Genomic DNA, 22,509 nt, shown 5'->3' with positions numbered 1-22,509 from the left:
AAAGGTTTACCAACCTGTAGACTGGTGTGTTTTTTTCTCGTTTTATTTTCTACAGAACTATCTTTGGGGAAGTCACATACCCCACATCTAAGACAAAACAGTCCCTAATTCTTCAGCAATGATTCCCACCAGAAGACAGGATTAAAACAAGAGTGCTGTGCACTATGATAGGAAGGATTGGATGTTAGTGTAGGTGAACGTCAGTGTTAAACTATTCTCATACATAAAACATCAGTATTGTTAGATTTTTGCAGTTTGTAAGTGTGTATTACTCTATCTGAAGTAAGTACTGAAGCATCATGAGCCAACAGGTAGACCTGGCTAGTGTCAGCGACATGCTATAATCCAGATGTCATATCTGGGCCCACTTGCACAAAGCAATCTTAGCACTACAACAATTGTAAAAGTATGGGAGTTATGATCATCTGAGCACTAAGATCGCTTTGTGCAAGTGGGCCCAGATATGACATGTGGATTATAGCATAAGCAAAACATCTTGATGTATTCTATTTGGTACTTACATCTGGAAACACCAAAGGGTGGTTTCAGTTTACTCTGTATTGTTTCTTCCACATCAAAGAAAGGATTCTCTCCAAACACCAGCGTGTAGAGAGTCACTCCCATAGACCACATCTCAAGCTCTGGGCCACGGTATCTGAAGCAATAACACATGAGTGAAAAGGAGCAAGCAGCTGCCTGTAGTAGTACATCTTCCCGAGGCAAGGGAGTTAACTAACTATAAGAGTCCAGTTGCCACCCAACCCGAACTAGGCTGGAACTATGGAGTTATTTTTTGGCTGGACTAATGAGTCTATGCATAGTCCAATTATAATCGCGTAACAAAATCGAAATCAGGTTCATATATTGCTGTGCAAATTTGCAGGATTTACATAGCATGTGTCCCGCCAACTCGGAATCCCTGACATTTAATCAGCCAGGTGAGACATTGTAACCACCTAATCACCATTGCAGTCAGCTCTTACTGACTGGCTTTTTGCTGTTTAACGCTGCACTTAGCAACATTCCAGATATATGATGGCGGTCTGTAAATAATCAAGTCAGGACCAGATAATCCAGTGATTGACAACATGAGCATCGACCTACACCACTGGGATATGATGACATGTATCAACCAAGTCACCAAGCCTGACCACCCAATCCCGTTAGTCGCCTCTTACCACAAGCATGGGATGCTGAAAACCTATTGTAACAAGGATCTCACAGAGAAGTATAGGGAACTGGGGAGGTATTCTGTCCTAGAATCACCACGGGGTGATTCATACAGAATCTAGTACACTACACTGCCAGAAAACATACACTATCTAAATGTGGAATCAGGATGCACATGTACACACTTCAAATCCTACACATGACTCATGTGAAATCTGGATGCACAAGTAAACACTTCAAATACTACACATGACACATGTGAAATCTGGATGCACAAGTACACACTTCAAATCCTACACATGACATCTGTGGAATCAGGATGCACATGTACACACTTCAAATCCTACACATGACACATGTGAAATCTGGATGCACAAGTACACACTTCAAATCCTACACATGACACATGTGGAATCAGGATGCACATGTACACACTTCAAATCCAACACATGACACATGTGAAATCTGGATGCACAAGTACACACTTCAAATCCTACACATGACATATGTGAAATCTGGAGGCACATGTACACACTTCAAATACTACACATGACACATGTGGAATCAGGATGCACATGTACACACTTCAAATCCTACACATGACACATGTGATATCTGGATGCACAAGTACACACTTCAAATACTACACATGACATATGCGAAATCTGGATGCACAAGTACACACTTCAAATCCAACACATGACACATGTGAAATCTGGATGCACAAGTACACACTTCAAATCCTACACATGGCACATGTGAAATCTGGATGCACAAGTACACACTTCAAATACTACACATGACACATGTGAAATCTGGATGCACAAGTACACACTTCAAATCCTACACATGACACATGTGAAATCTGGATGCACAAGTACACACTTCAAATCCTACACATGACACATGTGAAATCTGGATGCACAAGTACACACTTCAAATCCTACACATGACACATGTGAAATCTGGATGCACAAGTACACACTTCAAATCCTACACATGACACATGTGAAATCTGGATGCACAAGTACACACTTCAAATCCTACACATGGCACATGTGAAATCTGGATGCACAAGTACACACTTCAAATCCAACACATGACTCATGTGAAATCTTGATGCACAAGTACACACTTCAAATCCTGCACATGACACATGTGAAATCTGGATGCACATGTAAACACTTCAAATCCTACACAACATAGCGCATGCTGCAGTACTCACTTATTTCCCAGCAACACCTCGGGACTGCAGTACTCCAGGGTTCCACAAAATGTACCAAACAGTTTCTCGCCTCTCATGTAGGTGGCAGCACCGAAGTCTATCAGCTTGATACGAAACCTCTCGTCCACAATGATGTTCTCATCCTTAATGTCCCGGTGTACAATATTCTTGCTGTGGAGATACGAAACACCAGCAACCATCTGCAGAGGACAAAAGGTAAGGCATAAGTAGGACAAATGGTAAGGTATAAGTAGGACAAATGGTAAGGTATAAGTTGGACAAATGGTAAGGTACAAGGTAGGACAAATGGTAAGGTATAAGTTGGACAAATGGTAAGGTATAAGTTGGACAAATGGTAAGGTATAAGTAGGAAAAATGGTAAGGTATAAGTAGGACAAATGGTAAGGTATAAGTAGGACAAATGGTAAGGTACAAGGTAGGACAAATGGTAAGGTACAAGGTAGGACAAATGGTAAGGTACAAGGTAGGACAAATGGTAAGGTACAAGGTAGGACAAATGGTAAGGTACAAGGTAGGACCAATTGTAAGGTATAAGTAAGACAAATGGTAAGTTATAAGTAGGACAAATGGTAAGGTATAAGTAGGACAAATGGTAAGGTACAAGTAGGACAAATGGTAAGGTATAAGTAGGACAAATGGTAAGGTATAAGTAGGACAAATTGTAAGGTATAAGTTGGAGAAATGGTAAGGTATAAGTAGGACAAATGGTAAGGTATAAGTAGGACAAATGGTAAGGTACAAGTAGGACAAATGGTAAGGTATAAGTAGGACAAATGGTAAGGTATAAGTAAGACAAATGGTAAGGTATAAGTAGGACAAATGGTAAGGTATAAGTAGGACAAATGGTAAGGTACAAGGTAGGACAAATGGTAAGGTATAAGTAGGACAAATGGTAAGGTATAAGTTGGACAAATGGTAAGGTACAAGGTAGAACAAATGGTAAGGTATAAGTAGGACAAATGGTAAGGTATAAGTAGGAAAAATGGTAAGGTATAAGTTGGTAAAATAGTATGGTCTCAGGTAAATTAAGTCAAACATGGTGCCAACCATGTTTCTCTTACTTCAAGAACCTGGTTGTGGTCACTATTGGGTTGAATTTACATCATGACTTTGTCAAGTCTCATTGACATGATCATGTCATTGTCAAGTCTAAACCAATGTTGGATGAGTGAGTGAATGTTGTTTACCTTACACAGTAATATTCAGCATCAAAACTCACTTGTCTGAAGATGTAGCTCGCCAGGGACTCATCCATCGTGGGGTTGCGATCAATAAACTCAAACAGATCCATCCCACTGCCATGCTTCTCCATGACCATCTGCACGAACTCCTCGTTCTGGAACACGTCTATTACCTGGAGATCAAAGAACAGTTCCACACTTACAAAGTCTGCTCCATATATTGTTCTCAAGGACTGCAGTGAGACATACAGCAACCCAATTAGTATCTCTTGTGCATTTAGTAGCAATAGTAAATTCCAGTTCTATCCTAGTTGTGGGGGATATATTCATCATTGTATTGTGGCACAATAGTCAATGACTATCACACAATTGCAAGAACATTTACAAGGAAATGACAGTACACACTTTTCATAGCTGTACACCTTCCCATGCCTTTTACACTGTCAAGCAGGTACCGTATTTTCTTGAGTATAGTGCGCACCCATGCATAATGCGCACCCCCCTCTAGCAGGTTCAATATTTTGGAAAAAAAGAAATTTGAATATTATGAGTAGAAAAAAATTACACCGTACCCCTTCAGCGAAGTCCAGCAAACAAACGGGTGATGAGAAACTTTGTCAGTACAAATTCAAAATTTGAGATAAAAAATCACCAGACATGTTGATTAACCGTTTAAATTGTATTTTTTGTTCAGCTAGGCATTGTTTTATATCCAGGGATTAAAATTACCTTGTGTATTTTCTCGTAAACTAAGCCAGACACAGCAATCAGCTGTACACACATTTTCTTGGAATCTACCAGTGATTCAGTCAAGACACACCCAATGATTTAACTTTACAATATAAGGATCGGCAAAAGTTGTATCTGAAACTATTTTCTTTATCAGGAATAATATATTCCAATATCTTGTTAATTTAGATGCAGCTTTTACTAAACATATTTAAGATAATAATAACCCTAAGCGAAGCAGCTGATCGCTATTGCCGGGTATTATTTTTTACATGGAACCAGTCTGACCAGTCACCGTCAAGGCTCCCATGCAATGATCGCGTGATACGTGTTGACATAGAATCATCCAACAAAAACAAATATGACTTTTAACGAATCAAAGTATGGCATTTATGATATATGTATCCATTCTCTGTCAACTAAAGTTCGTTTCAAGGCGTCAATAGCGGTAATCTGACCGTGGTTACTGTTAATAACGGTGAGTTGTGCGATCTTCCGATCGCTTCACACATGATTTCGCCGAAATTAATTAAAACAATATTAAAAGGAATTTTGAATAAAATTAATGAAATAAGTTACAAACATAAGTCCAGATATACAAAGAACACTTTTCATAGCACGACAGTGTAATTACATGAATAATTTGCGAACTTCAGTATGGATCTGTTGACATGGTATTTCCGGTGTTACGTGCTCACGGTAATGTCTTTCCATGGGGGAAAAAACATCAAAACTCATTAATTCGTGTATAATGCGCACCTCCTTCTACACAGCTGTGTTTTTTTGAAAAAAAAATGTGCACTATACTCGAGAAAATACGGTACTCTACATTTAAAGAGCTGATCAAATATGTTTTGACATTCTGTTATTTTATTGTACATAATAAACAACCTTTTATGTTTTGCTGTAATTCTTCTTGGCATAAAGATAACATTACATTCAGTGTTTGTACAAAAATAGTACATCAAACAGGTACAACTTCACAAGAGATACAGACACATCCAGTTTGTTTGTCTGTTTATTTAACGCCACACTCAGCAATATTAAAGAAGGTGGCCTGTAAATAATCGAGTCTGGACCAGACAATCCAGTGATCCATACTGTGAGCAACAATCCATGTCGGTGGCTACTATGACACACAATCAACCATGTCCCTAGGTGCTGAGTGAGTAAGCCTGAACACCTGATCCACCTGGTCGCCTCCTACGACCAACATAGGTTGCTGAGAACCGACTCTAACCCAGAATCCCCACCAGGGTGACATAACCAGTACCCAGTACTAATGTTCTAGGTGTACACAGAGGCCTCTCACATTGACAATGTTGGGGTGGTTCAACTTGAGCAGCAGGCTGACCTCCATCGGTATACGTCCATGTGCATCATCAAACACCCAGCAGTCCTTCAACACTTTCCCTCTCCGGATAAACTTGACCACCACCTGGGACAACAACGTAGAGCATGGACATATCACAAGAATACAGATATAACTGTAAATCATGAATCATATTCTAGCAACCCTATTATGATATGAACTTATAGCATCTTGCTCACACCACAATCTCATGCTTTCCCCTCACTCTTACCTCCACCCTATCTTGGTCTCACCAACCTATACCCGTCATCCCTCCCTCAACACGACCCATCTCCCACCCTAACAATCCCCTCACACCTTATACACCACCACCCTATCTTGGTCTCACCAACCTACACCCATCATCCCACATCTCACACCTATTATACCACCCATCCCCATTATGGACTAACCAAATTACAATGCCTCCTCCCACCTTACAACAGCTGTCCTCTTCCCCAGCGGTCCCTTCCCGTCCCCTTGTCATGTGACCCTACCTCCTCCTTGTCCTTCTTCCTGCAGCCAAGCTTGACAAAACCAAACGCTCCCTTCCCAATGCAGTCGTGAGTGTCGTAGATTTCGTCATAGAGCCCCGAGCCGAGCATGTCAACCTCTTCCTTCTTCTCCTCCTCCTCCACTGCATCATCATCGGCCTCTGTCTCATCCAGAATGTTGGTCTTGGACTCAGAGTTAGCCTTGTCTGCCAATAGCTGGTTAAATAACGCTAAGGTGAATAGAGTTTACATCACTTCCATAAAGTCAAAATGGGGCACTTATTTCAGTATTTCAAAAGGAAACAAACTTGTTTCACACGGCATGTTTTCTGTTAAACATGTTAAAATCAAAAACATCATTTTCTCATTTCTAATGAGCACTTCTCTTTCATCCTCTAGTACATAACACACAAGTCAAGTTGAAACTAAGAGCTGAAACAATGAAATACACTGATATCACAAAGATGTATCTGCAATACTTAAATGGTTTTGTTTGTTTGTTTGCTGTTTAACGGCACAATCCGTCTGGACTAGACAATCCAGTGATCAATACTGTGAGCAAAGATCCATACAACAAGGACAGGAACACATGTATCAAGCAAGTCAGCCTGCATAACTCTGCGATCCTGTTTGTCACCTTTACAACACATTGTAGCCTGATTTAACCCTGAATCCCCACGGGGGCACAAAATAACAAATCACACAAGAAGTCAAGATGAAAATAACATCTATGAAAAACATTGATAATTTACAAGTTGAAGACAGTAATAATGATAAACAACACCTATTACACAAGCACCAGTCCATCTCTCCGTATACTATATACAACTTACAAACAATGGCATGCAATCATAGCCTGAATTCCTGAGTCAGAAAGGGGATGGTGTGAAAATGTACCCACCTCTCCAAGACTCATGTTAGATTTATCCAGAGTGCTGTTGAGACTGGAAGCGAGGGTGAGACTGGCGTAAGACCTTCCTCCTTCCCCCGGCTCTTCTGGGTCCCGGGACGTCCACATGCAATACACAAACTGGCCATCGTCCAGCTCCACTCGCTTCAGTTGAAATATGATACCTACACACACGAAATAAATCTACAGTGAGACAGAAGTAATGGAGACATACTCAAAGTTAACACTTTCTTTCCCATGAGGTGGGATTTAAAATCGCGTTCAAGATCATTGCACTTTTTTGCGACGTGAATGGGATATGCCTGTACTAGGCTGGACTAATGCCAATTTTATAGCGCTAGCCCACTGAGATACCATGCCACAGTTTTAATATGGATATCACAAAAAACTGAGTCCTGAGACGACCAGTCCTCAATGCCAATCGCCAGGCAGGGTAACAACAAGTAAGATCTTTAAACGTCTTTAGGTAGGACACGACCAGGGAAAGAACTGACAATCTTCCATTCTCCGGGCCGACTTTCTATCCACTAGACCACAGAGACAGTCCTTTTATCACAAAAGACCAAATCTTAATCAATATACACCCTGATCTGAGACACAACATGTAAGTATTGTTACCTAGCCTGTGTCCATCTTTATGTCGACACTGTCCAGTGAAACTGCCCTCAGGAAACTGACTGGGACACTCTGTGTATGAGGTCTGTGTGCCTGACTGCCGAGAAGATGGACGGGCACTGAAACTGTTGTTGCTGTGATTGCTGTAAAATAGGGAGATATATTTCAAATCATAATGGCATTTACCTGAAATCTTGTAACCTGTTACAAAATGGCAGAAATACCTAAAGGTAATGCTATTTTTAAAGCTGAGCTGGGTCCTACAGCATATACAGGGATGCCTACCATGCCATGTTCATGATACAACACTACAGGTGCTATTGCTCTCAAGTATACTGCATAGAGGTACTGAGACTAAACATTTGACAGATATTGCAAGTGCATCATAATTTTCATTCATATTTTTAAACATTTCTAAGCAGAGTGGGAGAAGTGTTTTCTCTAAGTATCACAGAATAAAATTTTAGGCATAAATGGCTCAATTCCGCAAGTGAGGTAGTTTGTGAGTTGCTTTATGTCACTTTTAGCAATATTCCAACCATATAACAACTGGGAACACCATGAAATGGGCTCCATACATTGAACACATGTAGTGAATCAAACCCGGGGTGAGTCAACACTTAAACCTCTTGCATATACCACTGCCCCATAGTTCATAGTGTGTTTCCCTGCTAGTGGACTCACCTGTTGCATGTTTCATCTATGACCTGACCAGACATTTGTTGAGGCTTGTCACCACCAGCCTTCTCACTCAGTCTACTATGAGCAGACTTGACAGATCCACTCGAGTCCGTACTTGGGTGAGATTCTAACCCATCCCGACTGAAATAACTGGACTCTTCATCTAGATGAGTATCACCAGTTGAATCTAATGTCTTATTCATATACAGAGGCAGCAAATTTGTCATCTGTTCCCCAAACTGAGAATATGATCCTTCAGGAGAACTGGAACTTATGTCTCCGTTGTTCATTTCATGCTTCCGAGCTATTTGTTTCTGAAGCTCCATGAGCAAGTCTTTTTGTTTGCGTTTTTGGCAGTTGATTCCTTTCTCGGAAGACATGGCCAGCACGTCTCCACTAGTGTCAATTTCATTGCTGATGTCCCCATTGTTGCCATCCTGGCTGCTCTCCACTCGCTGTGAATCTTCTGAAATGCAGCTGTCAGTGTCCGAAGACTTATGAAAGTCAACCTGTGGGGGTGTAGTAGACAGAAGCTCCTCCATGCTCTCACTGACATAAGACATATCTTTGTCTTCTAGGTAGGAACCACTGAGGTCCTCTTCTGGTTCTCCTGGAGACTTGACACTTTTAGCACTGATATTAAGCTTGTCCATTTCACTCAACACCTTGTCAATTTCCCCATTCTGACTGTTGTTTTTATTACTGCAACCTGTAATTGCCATCTTGGAATCCTTTGCCTCATCTTGCCTAATTGATCAAAGTGGAAAACATGATGAAAGCAAACATAAATAACTGCAAATTCATAATTAATTAATTTAAATATCTATCCTTTTGGCGCATAGGACACTGAACAGGTTCCAAATAACAAATATATCTAACAAGGGGGGGTCACAAAGTGGAATAAAATATCAGAAAGTTTTTGGTTATTATTAGTTACAAGGAAGACAACGATGTTTTGGCATTGTACAAGATACTAAACCTTTTGAATGACATCATTTTATTATCAAAGATGTCTCTTAAATAATTTCACTTTTAACCTATCATCAGCAAAATGACCAAAAAGTGAGAAGCAAGGCAAAGACGTAACCTTGAACTGTCGGCTGATTATTGTCAATTCATCAAGTGAATCATTCAACTGATAAATGTACAAGAGTGAGTGAGTGAGTTAATATTAAGTCACATCGGCATTATTTCAGCCATATCGTTACTTGAGCAAGTTATGCATTTATATAATATATTAAGAGCTGTCATTGAAGAACAGTACAACAACTAGCAATATATCACAGACTATAATTGTAAAACTAGTTTTAGAACAATAAAATAATCAGATAATAACAGACGACACAATATAAAAACGGGCTGTAGATCGCCAGCAACCAAAGTTAGGCCACCATACTAGGGACCATGGGGACTTACGGTACTTCTGCTACCTACATGGTACCCAAGCAGGATTTACACCATCCCTCTGGCCACTGGCGATGATCAGAAAGATTAGCCAAAGAGTTAAAATCAACAATCACAGAGAAATGTAAAGATACTTTGAATGATACCGGACCCAGGGGGAAATGTACAAGAGGTAACCATGGTAACCTCACATCATTGTAAGAAACAATATAAATGATAAAGTTACACATCTTCCAGTACAAGTATCAAATAGCCCTTTAACATTATGGTCAGAAACAGCTGTCAACCATAAACTTTCACATCACCCTAATTCAAAAAGCAGAGTAAACATTTGTGTCCATTAGGTCTACCCAGGTCAGCTGAAAGACAGCATTAACAGGGGTAGAAACCTACAGTTTCAGTCCACTAGTCTTATAATGATAACATATAGCAAAACCCCTAAAAATGGCAAATTTCTACGAGCACTTATGATACCTTAACTATTGGGCAGTTTGGCAGGACTACAGGACTGATGCCAATTTCTAACGCTGATTAAACTCTGAGTATTCTGTGGCTACCTGTGTTCTGATGTCTCTGTAGGTATTTTGGGCGTGGAAGTGACACCTGGTTTATGCACACACAGCTCCTTGAGAAGATCACACCTCTCTCCATTCTCTTTCACAGGTGTTTCTGTCAGCAGGAAGCACAAGTCAGTCATAGTGTCCACAAGTCCACAAGTCCACATTGCAGTAACACTGTTAATAAGCTTTGTTTGTTTGTTTGTTGTTTAATGTCGCACTCAGCAATATTACAGCTATATGACAGCGGGCTGTATGCAATCAAGTCTGGACCAGACAATCCAGTGATTGACATCATGAGCATCGATCTATGTAATTAGGATCCTGTTCATCGCCTATTACAACAAGCACAGTCGCCTTTTATGGCAAGTATGGGTTGCTGAAGACCTATTCTACCCCAGATCTTCACAGCAATAATAACCACTTTTATTTTTGTCTTTCCCATTACCATGATTACTTATTGTTGTACCAATATTTCACCAGCTCAGTAGTAATTAGAGGTGGAAAATGAAGGTGGAACACGGGTGCGATACAATTTGTATTCTGATACAGTATGTTTATTTCATAAGTTGATATTCTTTCCTCTTGCAGGTGCATCACAACCCTGAATTATTGGTTTTTAAATTCAGAGATCGAAATGGGATATTGTAGGGCAGAAAATATATGCAGGAGGGCATTGTGTCATATGTAAATTGATGTATTGTATCATGGGCCTTGTATCAGGATACAATACTATATTGACGTATTGTTACACCACTTGCAGTTATTTTTACATAACTGGGTATTGGGAATTCTCGGAGGTGACTTCTTAGATTCTGGAACAGTGACAGGCTTTTTTTTATATTGGAATACTGATCAAGATATTAATAACACACCGTGTCTCATTTGATGAAGTATGTTTTTGTAATTAGTGCCAGAAAGCTGGTGAAATATGCTACTTGTGAATCTTTCTTTTCTTATTAACATCAATACTGACACAGGTCCATCACAAAATATAAAAGTCATCCCAAATAACAATTACACAGAAAGCACTGCATATCTTGTACATGTACATATGTAATAATCATGATTCTTACCAAGTTTCCCCTGCAAGATATCTGGCTTTAGAATAAATGGTATTATCTCTTCTTCATCCTCGTCATCAAGCGGAGGAAGAGGGATCCCATCGTCGAGGTCCAGGATGTCATAGAAGTCTGGGATCAGACAGGAGATGTCCTGCAACAGCATGGATTTATTCACTACCACTCAGGCTTGGTGATCTCATTATTACTGACTACATGTATATATAACGTATTAGGATGTTTGTTTGTTGTTTAACGCCGGATTCAGCAATATTCCAGCTATATGACGGTGGTCTGTAAATAATCGAGTCTGGACCAGACAATCCAGTGACTGACATCATGAGCATCGATCTATGCAATTGAGATACAATGACATGAATCAACCCAGTCAGAGAGCCTGACCACCCGATCCCATTAGTTGCCTCTTACGACAAGCATAGTCGACTTTTACAGCAAGCATGGGATGCATTAAGAGAAGAATCTACAAGCTATAAGGAATTATGGATAATCTGCCCCAAGTGAATTCATTTTGTAAGTTCTGAGCCTTGGCAAATTGCAAGTGGGTTTCCTTATCCCAAACGGAGACATCAGCTCAGATGGCCTATTGCTGGATCGAAGTCACATACATTTGTTTGTGGCGTCTTCAATTATTAGTGACAATACGCTCACATGATGCCACATTGCTGTAGGCCTCTCCACAAGACAATGAAAACAATGAAACAGTGGTACGAACTAACCAATCAGCATTGAGCAAAAAGTATAATGTTCAGTGAGAATTACTGAAAATAACTGCACCGACATCCTTACCCCTATGGGTAATAGCATGAAATATCAGGCCAAATCACCACTAAAAGACAAGTAGCACCAATATTTATGCTAGAGAAAACAAGTGACTCAATGTAATGAGAATAATAGAGATGTTCTTCAGGACACTTTCTTCACTTCTCGTCAACAACCTACCTTGCCCACTAGCTCTTCCTGGCTGTACCCAAACAGCATGCGGGCGAAGTTGTCATTGACGCTGTGTATGGTGCCGTCAGGGAGGAAGGTGATCATCCCACTGATGTTAGCAAACACCCACACCACACCCGTGAACACAACCTCCTCTCCTGCAAGTAGTAGTGATTCATTGCTTCCATGAACTTTCATTTGACAATGTTTTGAAATTCTATACATTTGGGTACACAAACTGAATTAGTACCTTCACTGAGCATTTACATCTTACATTTATATTACTGACCAATCTAAAGCTACTTTAATCACTGTTAATTCTTTAAATTTCCTAAGTTATTATAAGGATGTTTTTTAGAAAATGTTCAGAATGGATGTGGTCAAGTTTCAACTTGTGTTTCATTAGTGATGTGTTAAATTCATCCTGGCAGTAGTGAGTGAGTGAGTGAGTTGGGTTTAATGCCGCTTTTAACAGTATTCCAGTTTTATCACGGCGTGTCAGCTTAATGTGGGAGGAAACCCTGAAGTGGTGCATGTCCTAGACGTTTTCCACTTCGGTGAAACCCACGAGCATGGGTATGGTGCTGACAGACCTAGAAACATAATCGGGGCGAACCGGGATCTGAACCCACAATCATAGGTTTCTGGCGTGTCCAAGTGACGCAACTCTGCACAGCGAATCGCAGCACACCCGTGTCCCCCCATCTCGGCAGTAGCATCTATCCACTAGAGATAAGTGAGCATAGCATACATGAGATATGAACACTTCCAGCCGCCTGTGTTTTAGGCCTACATTATTTCCAACACCCAGCGTCAGGGATTCGTTTCACAGAGAGATGGTAGTTCTACGACTGTCGTAAGTCTATGTTAAAGAATAGGAGCTACATTGCACTACAATTTCTTTGTGAAATTGGCTCTTAGTCTTTTTCATGTCTTTTCATAGCAACTCAAAATACACCTCACTGGTATTGTTACAAGGATTTATATGACATTTGAGAATTTGTTTTCATTCTCAGCCAGATACCAACAGAATTTTACTAGACTCGGGGTTTGGATGAGTGGCTAAAGTTACAGACTGCATTTCTATCCTGCCACGTATTGCAAAACCTAATAGATTCCAGCATGGAGCCTGATATACAGTATACAATCCTTCATACTTTCATCCGGGGGGATGTTCCTCCTGTCACGGTCCTCCTCGGTAGGTTTGACTACTATGCTGAGGGGAAACATGGACCCATCACGCGTCCTCCCTGTGGCTCGCTGCTTCCGAGTGTCCTGTAACCATAACAATTAAGCAGAACCAAGGTTACAAAGCATCGACCAGCTGCAACTACTACCTCGTTCTAAATGTTTAGCATGGCACTGTAGGACACCTGGACTTGTAGTCCAAATATTGCTGTCGTCATTGGTATCCAAAACATTCATAAATAATGCCAATATTTGAAAATACTGCAAAAAATGTTACATATACAATGGGCCCCACAACTTACTACACATTAGGGCTGGGACGGGTAACTCAGGTCGGGTGGGTCCTCAGTAGGACCCGGGTACCCACAGGACTACCCAGACCCGTGGTTAGTCATGTGATTAGTCGTGTCATTGTTTAATGACAAAAACTCACTATAGCTCAGTGGTTACACTACATATCGCTAATGTTCACATTTCTTTCTGACGATACACACATTCCTTTTGACTTGCATATGTTTGAGTAGAGATAAAACTTCAGTCAACTTCCGTGTACGCTTGATCTGATCGTTTGATACATGTATCTAATTTCTAAATAGTTTTGGCCAGAGCTGCGGTAAAACAATTCCCAATCAGACATTTTGTTCCCAACTCTTGAAACCTGCAGTGGGTACCCAGGTAGGGTCGGGTAATAGGGGGTCGGATACCCGGGTAGTAAATTTGGGCTCGTCCCAGCCTTACTACACATGTACTAAATTTCATTCCACTTTGATAAAACAAGGCTAAGTAATGGCCATCAATAGCTTTTTTTATTAAGGCTGCTGTGGCAGACATTCAAAAAATCCCATGTGAACCCGTTGAACAAGTTTGGGTGTCCTCATGCAATGGTATGTCAAGTTTCAGCTTCCTTGGTTAAGTGGTTTCTGTAGAGCTGAACAGTGAGTAGAATGACGAGTGTGGAGCATGAATAAATACCTTATCTAGTGACAATCTGGAGACAGGACATTTGAAGGCAGGTATGAGATCCTTCATGTGAAGCCCATTGATTTCCTCAGGGTTGGGGAAGCCATACAGTGAAGCCAAAGTCTGGTCACAGCTCAAGATGCAGCCCTGCAAATTACATATCATGGATTTATTTGTTTACTCCTGTCATACAAGAAGGTTGCTTCACTGTAGGTGTAGGAGGAAAACACCAGGGCCCACTTGCACTAAGCGATCATAGCTCCCATACTTTAACATAGGCTTACAATAGTCTTAGCGCTAAGATCGCTTTGTGTAAGTGGGCCCAGGAGGTCACTGATGGATAGTTGATCCCTGTTACTGATAACAACAAAGTCATATACCATTTCCAGAATAGCTCGTGTGTGTGTTAAGTCAATCATTTCAGAATTGAAGAGTTTCGCATGAAGGTGAGTGAGTATGTTTTATGCCGCTTTTAGTAATATTCCAGGAATATCACGGCGGGGGACACCAGAAATGGGCTTCACACATTGTACCTATGTCAGGATTCGAACCTGGGTCTTTGGCGTGACGAGCGAACGCTTTAACCACTGGGCTACCTGACCGCCCCTTCGCATGAAGGCATTTTTCTTACTTACAATGTGCTGCTGCCATGGCTTTTGAAAATGAAAGCATGACATAAGGCATGCAACTCTGCACAGCCCTGGGCAGTGCCTTTGTGTGTTAACATGCATCCTTGTTTGTTTTGTTTTTTTGTTTAATGCCGCATTCAGCAATATTCCAGCTATATGCAGCAGTCTGTCAATAATCGAGTATGGACCAGACAATCCAGTGATTGACATCATGAGCATCGATCCCCGTAATTGGGATAGGATGACATGCATCACCAGTCAGCGAGCCTGACCTCCTGATCCCGTTAGTCCCCTCTTAGTCTTACAACAAGCATAGTCGCCTTTTACGGCAAGCATGGGTTATTCTGAAGACCTATTCTACCCCGGATCTTCATGGGTCACATGCATCCTTGAGTGCTTACAGACGATATACAGATAGATGGATGACAGGTGAAGTCAATCTCAATTAGCCTCTGTGAAAGGTACACAAAACATTGGCTAAGGGAATGATTCAAGCAACCTTACCTCTGTATTAAACTTGACTGTTGCAACAGTTCTCTCAACTGGCTCCATGACACACAGGCATCTCGGCTCCTTCAGGATCTCCAGCTTTTTCACCCACATCGACACAGGCAGGATTAGTCCATTACTGTCCACTGCATCGACCTGAACAACCCAAACATACAGACATACAACCCAGCAGTCCTTCAGTGTCATCTTGTAGGACATCTCCCCACAAAGGAGTTCCTCCTTCTACACCTGGCATCACCCTCACGTGACAACAATAGACCTCCACCTGTGCTTTGTCCGGGTGGCCTCTTTGATTACAGATACAAACTGTGGAGGCTGACACTCGCCATGTGCTACAAACTGACAAGTCAGGCACCAATGGCTATCTAATAATATAATATCCATTCACTTTTGTGGCTTTAGTCTGTGTTGTAAACCAAACATGGGCAAATAAATGCCTGTTTTCGGTACAAGTCATTTTGACTTTGATTGTATAAAGTACCTTTATTTGGTGAAGTCATGCCCAGTGAATTAAGAGAATGGGTTAACATGCAGTTGGCAGCATTACAGTTGTATCCTGAACCAGAGTTTGATAGGGTGAGAGTTACTTCATCATCATCATCACACAACTACTGGGGTGGGGGTCCTATTCCACTTCATAATCCGCACTGAATGAGTGACTCACAGTCTAGATTTCACTGCAACTTACCACTTTGCCTGAAATGTCGATGAGTTCCCCGTTCAACTCGAGATGAGACTCTACCATAGTCTGCTGGTCACGGGGCTTCAGGTGGATGAGATCTCGGAGCCTCCTTCCCAGCAGCTCATCCTGCTCATAACTGAACAGCTCGCACGCCATCTCATTCGCCACCAGGATCTGAAATAACACATTGATTTCAACACATAATTTGAGAAATGAAACAAAAGAATATATACTTCAGACAAATACTCACAAAGGTAATCATAATCTTGAGAGAGTGAGTGAGTGAGTCGAGTTTGCTGCCAAGAATAAGACAGTGTGGGGCACCACGCATGAGCTTCACAGTGTACCATGCCATGCACGAGGTGATCAAACCTTGGTCTTCAGCGTCACTAACTGAACGCTGAATGCTTCTCCACACAATTTGGTTTCAATTTTAATTAAGCTGATCAATAACTCCAATTTTTATCTCTGTACTTGAAAATATATCCTTCCCTGTACAATAAAATGAAATCACTGAAACCAAAACTCTACACCATATTTCCTGCACATGTCCTTATTGTGAAATGTGGCATATTATGGTCTCTCACATCCTTATAATGACATTTACACAGCACACTTGAAAACATCTGTATAATACTCTGGAAAACTTGAATCCCAAATGTCTTGTTCTATCATCATCTCACACATACGTCTTAGTCTTGGGTCTCCAAACTTGAACCTACCTCGGACGTATTGGCATCTATGGTGCAGATGGCCTTGTTAGGGTTTCTCACAGTTGTGGGGAAGGCCATGCCAGACTGACCACCCCCGATGTAGTTGTAGAATGACCAGCTCTGGTTCAGTGACATGCCGCTTGAGTAGGGGTCAGGGGTTGCTGCAAATGACCCCTTGCACAGTCCCGGAGAAAAGCTGACATCATTCAAACCATCACCTTCAACGCAAATATAATATGTTGAAAATGGGATTATTTTCTTTACAGACCTTAAGGCCAAGTGAGAGTGACATGGAATGAAACAAGGGTCATCAGTAGATTACAAATCCTTCGGGCCCCAACAATATGTAGGGGGAGGAAAGAGAAAAGAGGGGGGGGAGATAAAAAATATACCCAACCAAAAACGACCCTGCATTATGTGCGATATTGGTCCTGAAACCCTACTGAAATGATGACAAAAACATGTGCACAAAATATTATTACCATGATTACACTGAAATTTATTGAAAGTGACACAACAATACAGGTATGAGCAAATCTAAATAACTGACAAATCAAAGTACAGTATTGAAATCCATTTGAAGCCACTCTGAAAAATGTTTTCATCAAATAAGGTATGAGTTACGAGTAAAACTTTGCCTGGACCATCCGACTGACAGCCTCTTTTAAGGTTGCTTGAACTTTTGTCTTCGAAGTAAAGTTTGGTTCATTAACGACGAACGTATGTATAGATGGGCAACCGGACAGACGACAGACAACGCACAACATAAGCTCATTTGAGTCAGCTTAGCTAAAAAATGGCTATGGTGTTTATAGACAGAAGCCAATGTGGCCATCCAATACACAGTTTACACAAGATACTCACATTGAAAGTTTTTAAGCTTCACAGGTGTGGTAGTTATATCTGGCTGTAGTTTTGATTTTGTGACCTTGGGGAAGGACTGATTAGCTTCAAAGGACTCCTCCCGGCTGGCAGCTATCCCCATCTGTAAGGCTCGGTCCCTGCGTCCCGTACGTACCCGGTCCAGCGGAGAGGGGTAGGAGGGGCTGCCAAACACCATCTTGTCCATGAAAATGGGTTTCCCAGTGATGTTCAGGTGCTTGTTATTCAGCTGAGATTTCTGCAAGCAAGTGAAGATGAGTGAGTGAGTGAGTGAGTGAGTGAGTGAGTGAGTGAGTGAGTGAGTGAGTGAGTGAGTGAAAAAATATGGAGTCTGGACCAGACAATCCAGTGATTGACATCATGAGCATCGATCCACGCAATTGGGATACGATGAAATGCATTTACCAAGTCAGCAAGCCTGACCCATTGATCCCATGAGTTGCTGTGAGTGAGTGAGTGAGTGAGTGAGTGAGTGAGTGAGTGAGTGAGTGAGTGAGAGGAAGTTTTTAGTTTTCAGTAATATTCAACCTATATCATTGCAGCTTGTAAATTAACGAATCTGGACATCACAAACCAGTACCTTAAAACAGCAGCATTAACCCACGCCACGCGGGCCGATGACACAAGCAGCTGAGTCACAGAGTATGACCTCTGCTGAACTGGGCCCCGTTCAGCAAAGCGATCTTAGTGCTACAATTGTCTATGTTTACATGTGGGTGTTATGATTGTCTTAGCGCTAAGATTGCATTGTGGAACAGGGCCCTGTAATGCCCACAGGGGTGTGCATACTGTACTCTCAGCTATATTGGTGTTCAGACTGATTTTCCAAAATAATTTTACTAAACAGGACTCAAAAAATTTCTTAAATCTAACCTGTCTTGCAGGTCAAGTATCAATTATTTTGTACTAATCATGCAACATTTCACTTGCCCTCTTAAATTTTAAAATGTTTTATGTTCTCAGTAATGATTACCATTTGCTGTAATTAACCTTTGAGTTGGAGGATATTTACGACAGACAGTACAAAATAATTCAGTCACTGCCAAGTACAATCATCTCTGCCCATTCAAACCACCTTCCTGAGGCAAGAGAGTTAACTGACTTTAAAAGTCCAGTTTCCACCCTTGCCGAACTAGGCTGGAATTCCTGGGTTCGATCATAGCGCCACCAGTGGCTATTACGGGTTATGTCCTTTCTATGCCTCTCCTATTGACCAATCAGATTCAACCTCTCGTATCACTTGCATTTGTTTCAAACAAAACGGTGGCGCCCAGTCAAGACGATCTGATCGATAATCAACATCTATATTGTGATAAAACGAGTCTTACATCGCGTAGTGCATCAAATCACGTAAGAACCTTGATTAAAAACATGGAAAGATTTAGAAAATATCTGTTGACAACAAGTTAGCGGTGCACATGCTTATCATATCCTGCAGTCGACCGAAATCTGCATGACAGTTTACGAACCGGATTTCAATTTCGGGGCAAGATTTTGATTGGACTATGCATAGACTCGTTAGTCCAGCCAAAATGTAACTCCATAATACCAGCCTAGTTCGGCAAGGGTGGAAACTGGACTTTTATAGTCAGTTAACTCACTTGCCTCAGGAAGATGATTCAAACTTGCACAATACAGTCCAAAGGGAACCATCAAACACATTCATTAGGCTTAACATTTTCATTTCTACACCTGACAATATTCAGGAAACAAAACTACAGACTCAAAGCATCATGATAATCTGTTTCTTATTAAGGGGTCCCTGATGTTTTCTGAACTTGTATTTTCATCTAAGACCCTGTAATTGTTAACTTTCAAAATCTGTTTAGACACGGAACTTTTTGGGCTCAGCTTTCATGCTTAATTTGAACACAGTTTTACCAGCATCATATTTTACTGATTCACTGAATGACAGGGCTGACAGTTGCCATTAAATCTGACACTGGCATCCCAACATTTACATTTAAATTAAAATTCCTATCAAAAATGACAATACACCCACCTCTCATCACAAACCAAAAACAACAACAAACCATCACTTGATCAAGTGATAATCTATTTGTTCAAATAGGAAGGGAAACAATGAAATAAGTTTTACTTATTCCCAGGGGCCACCTGGCTCCTTAGTTATTTCCTGGGAGTCATAGAAAGATGTTAGGAGCCAAAAGAACTTGACACAATGAAATTCAAAATAACATGAGTGAGAGAGTGAGTTAAAATTTTAAGTCACATCGGCAATATTTCAGCCATATTGTGACTATCAAGGGTATAAATACATTGAGTGATACAAAAGCCTTCCAACGAATCAAAATAATGAGGTCTCAATCATACTGGCGACATAAACAGTATTACCCAGACAAAATATCAAGGCAAATATTTTATGGGGAGTTTTGAAGAATAAAATTCTACAGGGTAAAACCTGAGAATAATATTTAAACAATTGCAGTCGGAACTTTACATGGGGAAACTTTGTAATAAACCACTAGTGCCAAATGGAGGTAGGTTACCAAAATTATTCTGTTAATCTTGTGAACATGTGGTTTGTTACGACGTTTAACACTCCATAAAATATATACTCTGACACTAAATGTCAATCAACAAACTGAAACATAAACCAGTTTATAACCTGTATATGATATAATATTACTTTCATAAAAACGTCAGAGCACTTAACAATAACACACAAAAAAACACTTGCAAAAGAGTCACACCTTCCCTACCTGATGAAACCATAACAAAATACAAGACGATGAATGATGAAACAATCCTCCCTGCACACCCCAGGTGCAACTCACAGGTGGCCATCCACTGAAGACATGCTGCTGTGTACACCCCTGCCATATGCCACTGTCATGCTATAGACGACGTACCCATCCATCCATTACACTACACCATCACTGACAACTGTGTTATTGACGTGATGTTTACACTTGACTCAGACATACTGTCCCTAGCAACTCATTCATAATTCACAGTGGGATCTTGAGGTGTTTACATGGTAACCAGCAAAGAGCCAATAAATTCATTCAAGTATTCTACTCCAAGGGTTTTTTCTCAAGACAAATGACAGTAAATTCTGTTAAGAAATTACAAAGCTGAGTCAGTGTTGAAGGGCTGACACTGATGTAATTTTCACAGCTATTTTTACTCAAGCGAGGCTCCCAGCACGAGGATTACCACACTGTTCAGCTGATGAATCAATACATGTGTCAGTACTGACATGCCTGGCACTGACAGGAGGGGGCACCAGATAGCTGGCAGCAACACACTGGCTGGGCCCGGTCTTAATGTCATGCCAGGTAGCAATTACTTTCATGGAAATGTAAACTTTTTCTTTCCCTTTTTTTTAGCTGAAATGGAAATGTCTGTTGTTACATGTATTCCGTATTTGAACCTACATAAAACTAGTCTTACTTAAGCCGTACTTGTTCTTTGGTTTACCGATACTGCCAACCATAAAAAAAACAAAAAACAGAATTCATTTCTATCTTTATTGAATGTAAACACATGTGTGCAGCACAATTTATGTTGCGTAAAATAGACATAATAAGGCTATCCATGGTTAAAGCCGCAGTGCGTCGATGGTTCTGTGTGTTTTTAAATCATACATGAAATAATTTCTGGGTGTGACGTCACATGCCTGGTTCAATTCTCAAACCAAAACAATAGGGCTCCGAACAGTGAAGCCGTCAATGCAAGTGCTGCGCAGATTAAACTGACTTCAGCTTCATTTTTTTAAGGCAAATTGGAGAGAAAGTTTGTGTGATTTTCTCACGAATGAGTTACAAAATACTAATTGCCAGCTTGATTAGATTAGAAGCCAGTGTTGATCAAAGCCAAAATTACAATATACATATGCCTCGGTCATATGAAGCCAATCACTCTCCAATCTGGGGTTTCTTACGGCCATCTGAGTACCTGTCACATCGTCACATCGTCACATCTCGCACAGTCCATTTATGTGTTTTTCATCAGTTTCATTTTGGATGAGTCAATGCATTTAGATAAACATACATCATGAAAAGTTTAACTTTTATTGAGAAAATGTCCTAAAACGTGAAAAACTATTTCCATTTGCATATTTTTTTATCCTCCACCTCTTTTCATCGAAGCTAGTGATACAGTCATTTTGATGTGTAAAGCTATATTGCCATGTACCTCATTGTTGCAGTTGTAGTAGTGTATCTATATAGTCATGCAAAACTGCATGTATGGCACACCCAAAGGCTTGCATTTGGCCTGTCTGTTCTTATTTCAGAATAAGTTGGTTTGATTACAAACATGAGAAAAGTCTGGTCACGTGAAAAGCCTACACGGTGTGGTCACTTGAGCAGAAACGAAATAAGGCGAGCAGAGCCGAGTAAGCTCAGGGATTATCCTCTATTGTTTATAAACAAAGCTTTTGACATCATGAACATCAATACACGCAATTTGGATATGATGTCATGGATCAACATCGTCACCTGATCCATTTAGATGCATGTTATGACAAGCTTAGGTTGCTATGGACCTATATTCTCACCCGGAATACCCAAGAGTGTCCTATCTTCCCGAGGCAAGGGAATTGTAAAAGTCCATTTTCCATCCTTGCAAAA

At 40.7% G+C, this 22,509-nt stretch overlaps 1 protein-coding gene across 2 annotated transcripts in view; it reads right to left on the bottom strand.

Moving 5' to 3' along the window:
- The window catches only part of LOC124147898 (PAS domain-containing serine/threonine-protein kinase-like), a 41,192-nt gene that overhangs the window by 9,029 nt on the left and 9,654 nt on the right, over window positions 1–22,509 (bottom strand). Inside the window, exons 1-18 of one of the 2 annotated variants that reach the window (XM_046518744.2) lie at window positions 20,635–21,040; window positions 17,897–18,152; window positions 17,042–17,250; window positions 16,326–16,493; window positions 15,632–15,772; window positions 14,511–14,645; window positions 13,508–13,625; window positions 12,360–12,508; window positions 11,415–11,553; window positions 10,339–10,450; window positions 8,381–9,124; window positions 7,700–7,839; window positions 7,073–7,245; window positions 6,175–6,387; window positions 5,639–5,764; window positions 3,636–3,770; window positions 2,396–2,595; window positions 522–655 (exon numbers count right to left, since the gene is read on the bottom strand). In XM_046518744.2, coding sequence (XP_046374700.2) covers window positions 522–655; window positions 2,396–2,595; window positions 3,636–3,770; window positions 5,639–5,764; window positions 6,175–6,387; window positions 7,073–7,245; window positions 7,700–7,839; window positions 8,381–9,124; window positions 10,339–10,450; window positions 11,415–11,553; window positions 12,360–12,508; window positions 13,508–13,625; window positions 14,511–14,645; window positions 15,632–15,772; window positions 16,326–16,493; window positions 17,042–17,250; window positions 17,897–18,101 — 3,241 coding nt within the window. In that variant the 5' untranslated portion in view covers window positions 18,102–18,152; window positions 20,635–21,040. Of the gene's footprint in view, window positions 1–521; window positions 656–2,395; window positions 2,596–3,635; window positions 3,771–5,638; window positions 5,765–6,174; window positions 6,388–7,072; window positions 7,246–7,699; window positions 7,840–8,380; window positions 9,125–10,338; window positions 10,451–11,414; window positions 11,554–12,359; window positions 12,509–13,507; window positions 13,626–14,510; window positions 14,646–15,631; window positions 15,773–16,325; window positions 16,494–17,041; window positions 17,251–17,896; window positions 18,153–20,634; window positions 21,041–22,509 lie in introns of those variants that run through there. The other variant, XM_046518743.2, reaches the window with a different exon arrangement.

This window comes from Haliotis rufescens, unplaced genomic scaffold (assembly GCF_023055435.1).
Source record: "Haliotis rufescens isolate VD_foot unplaced genomic scaffold, xgHalRufe1.0.p SCAF_1, whole genome shotgun sequence".
Lineage (NCBI taxonomy): Eukaryota > Metazoa > Mollusca > Gastropoda > Lepetellida > Haliotidae > Haliotis > Haliotis rufescens.
Note: the sequence above shows the minus strand (reverse complement) of the source record. Positions and strands in the feature narration are given on the sequence as shown.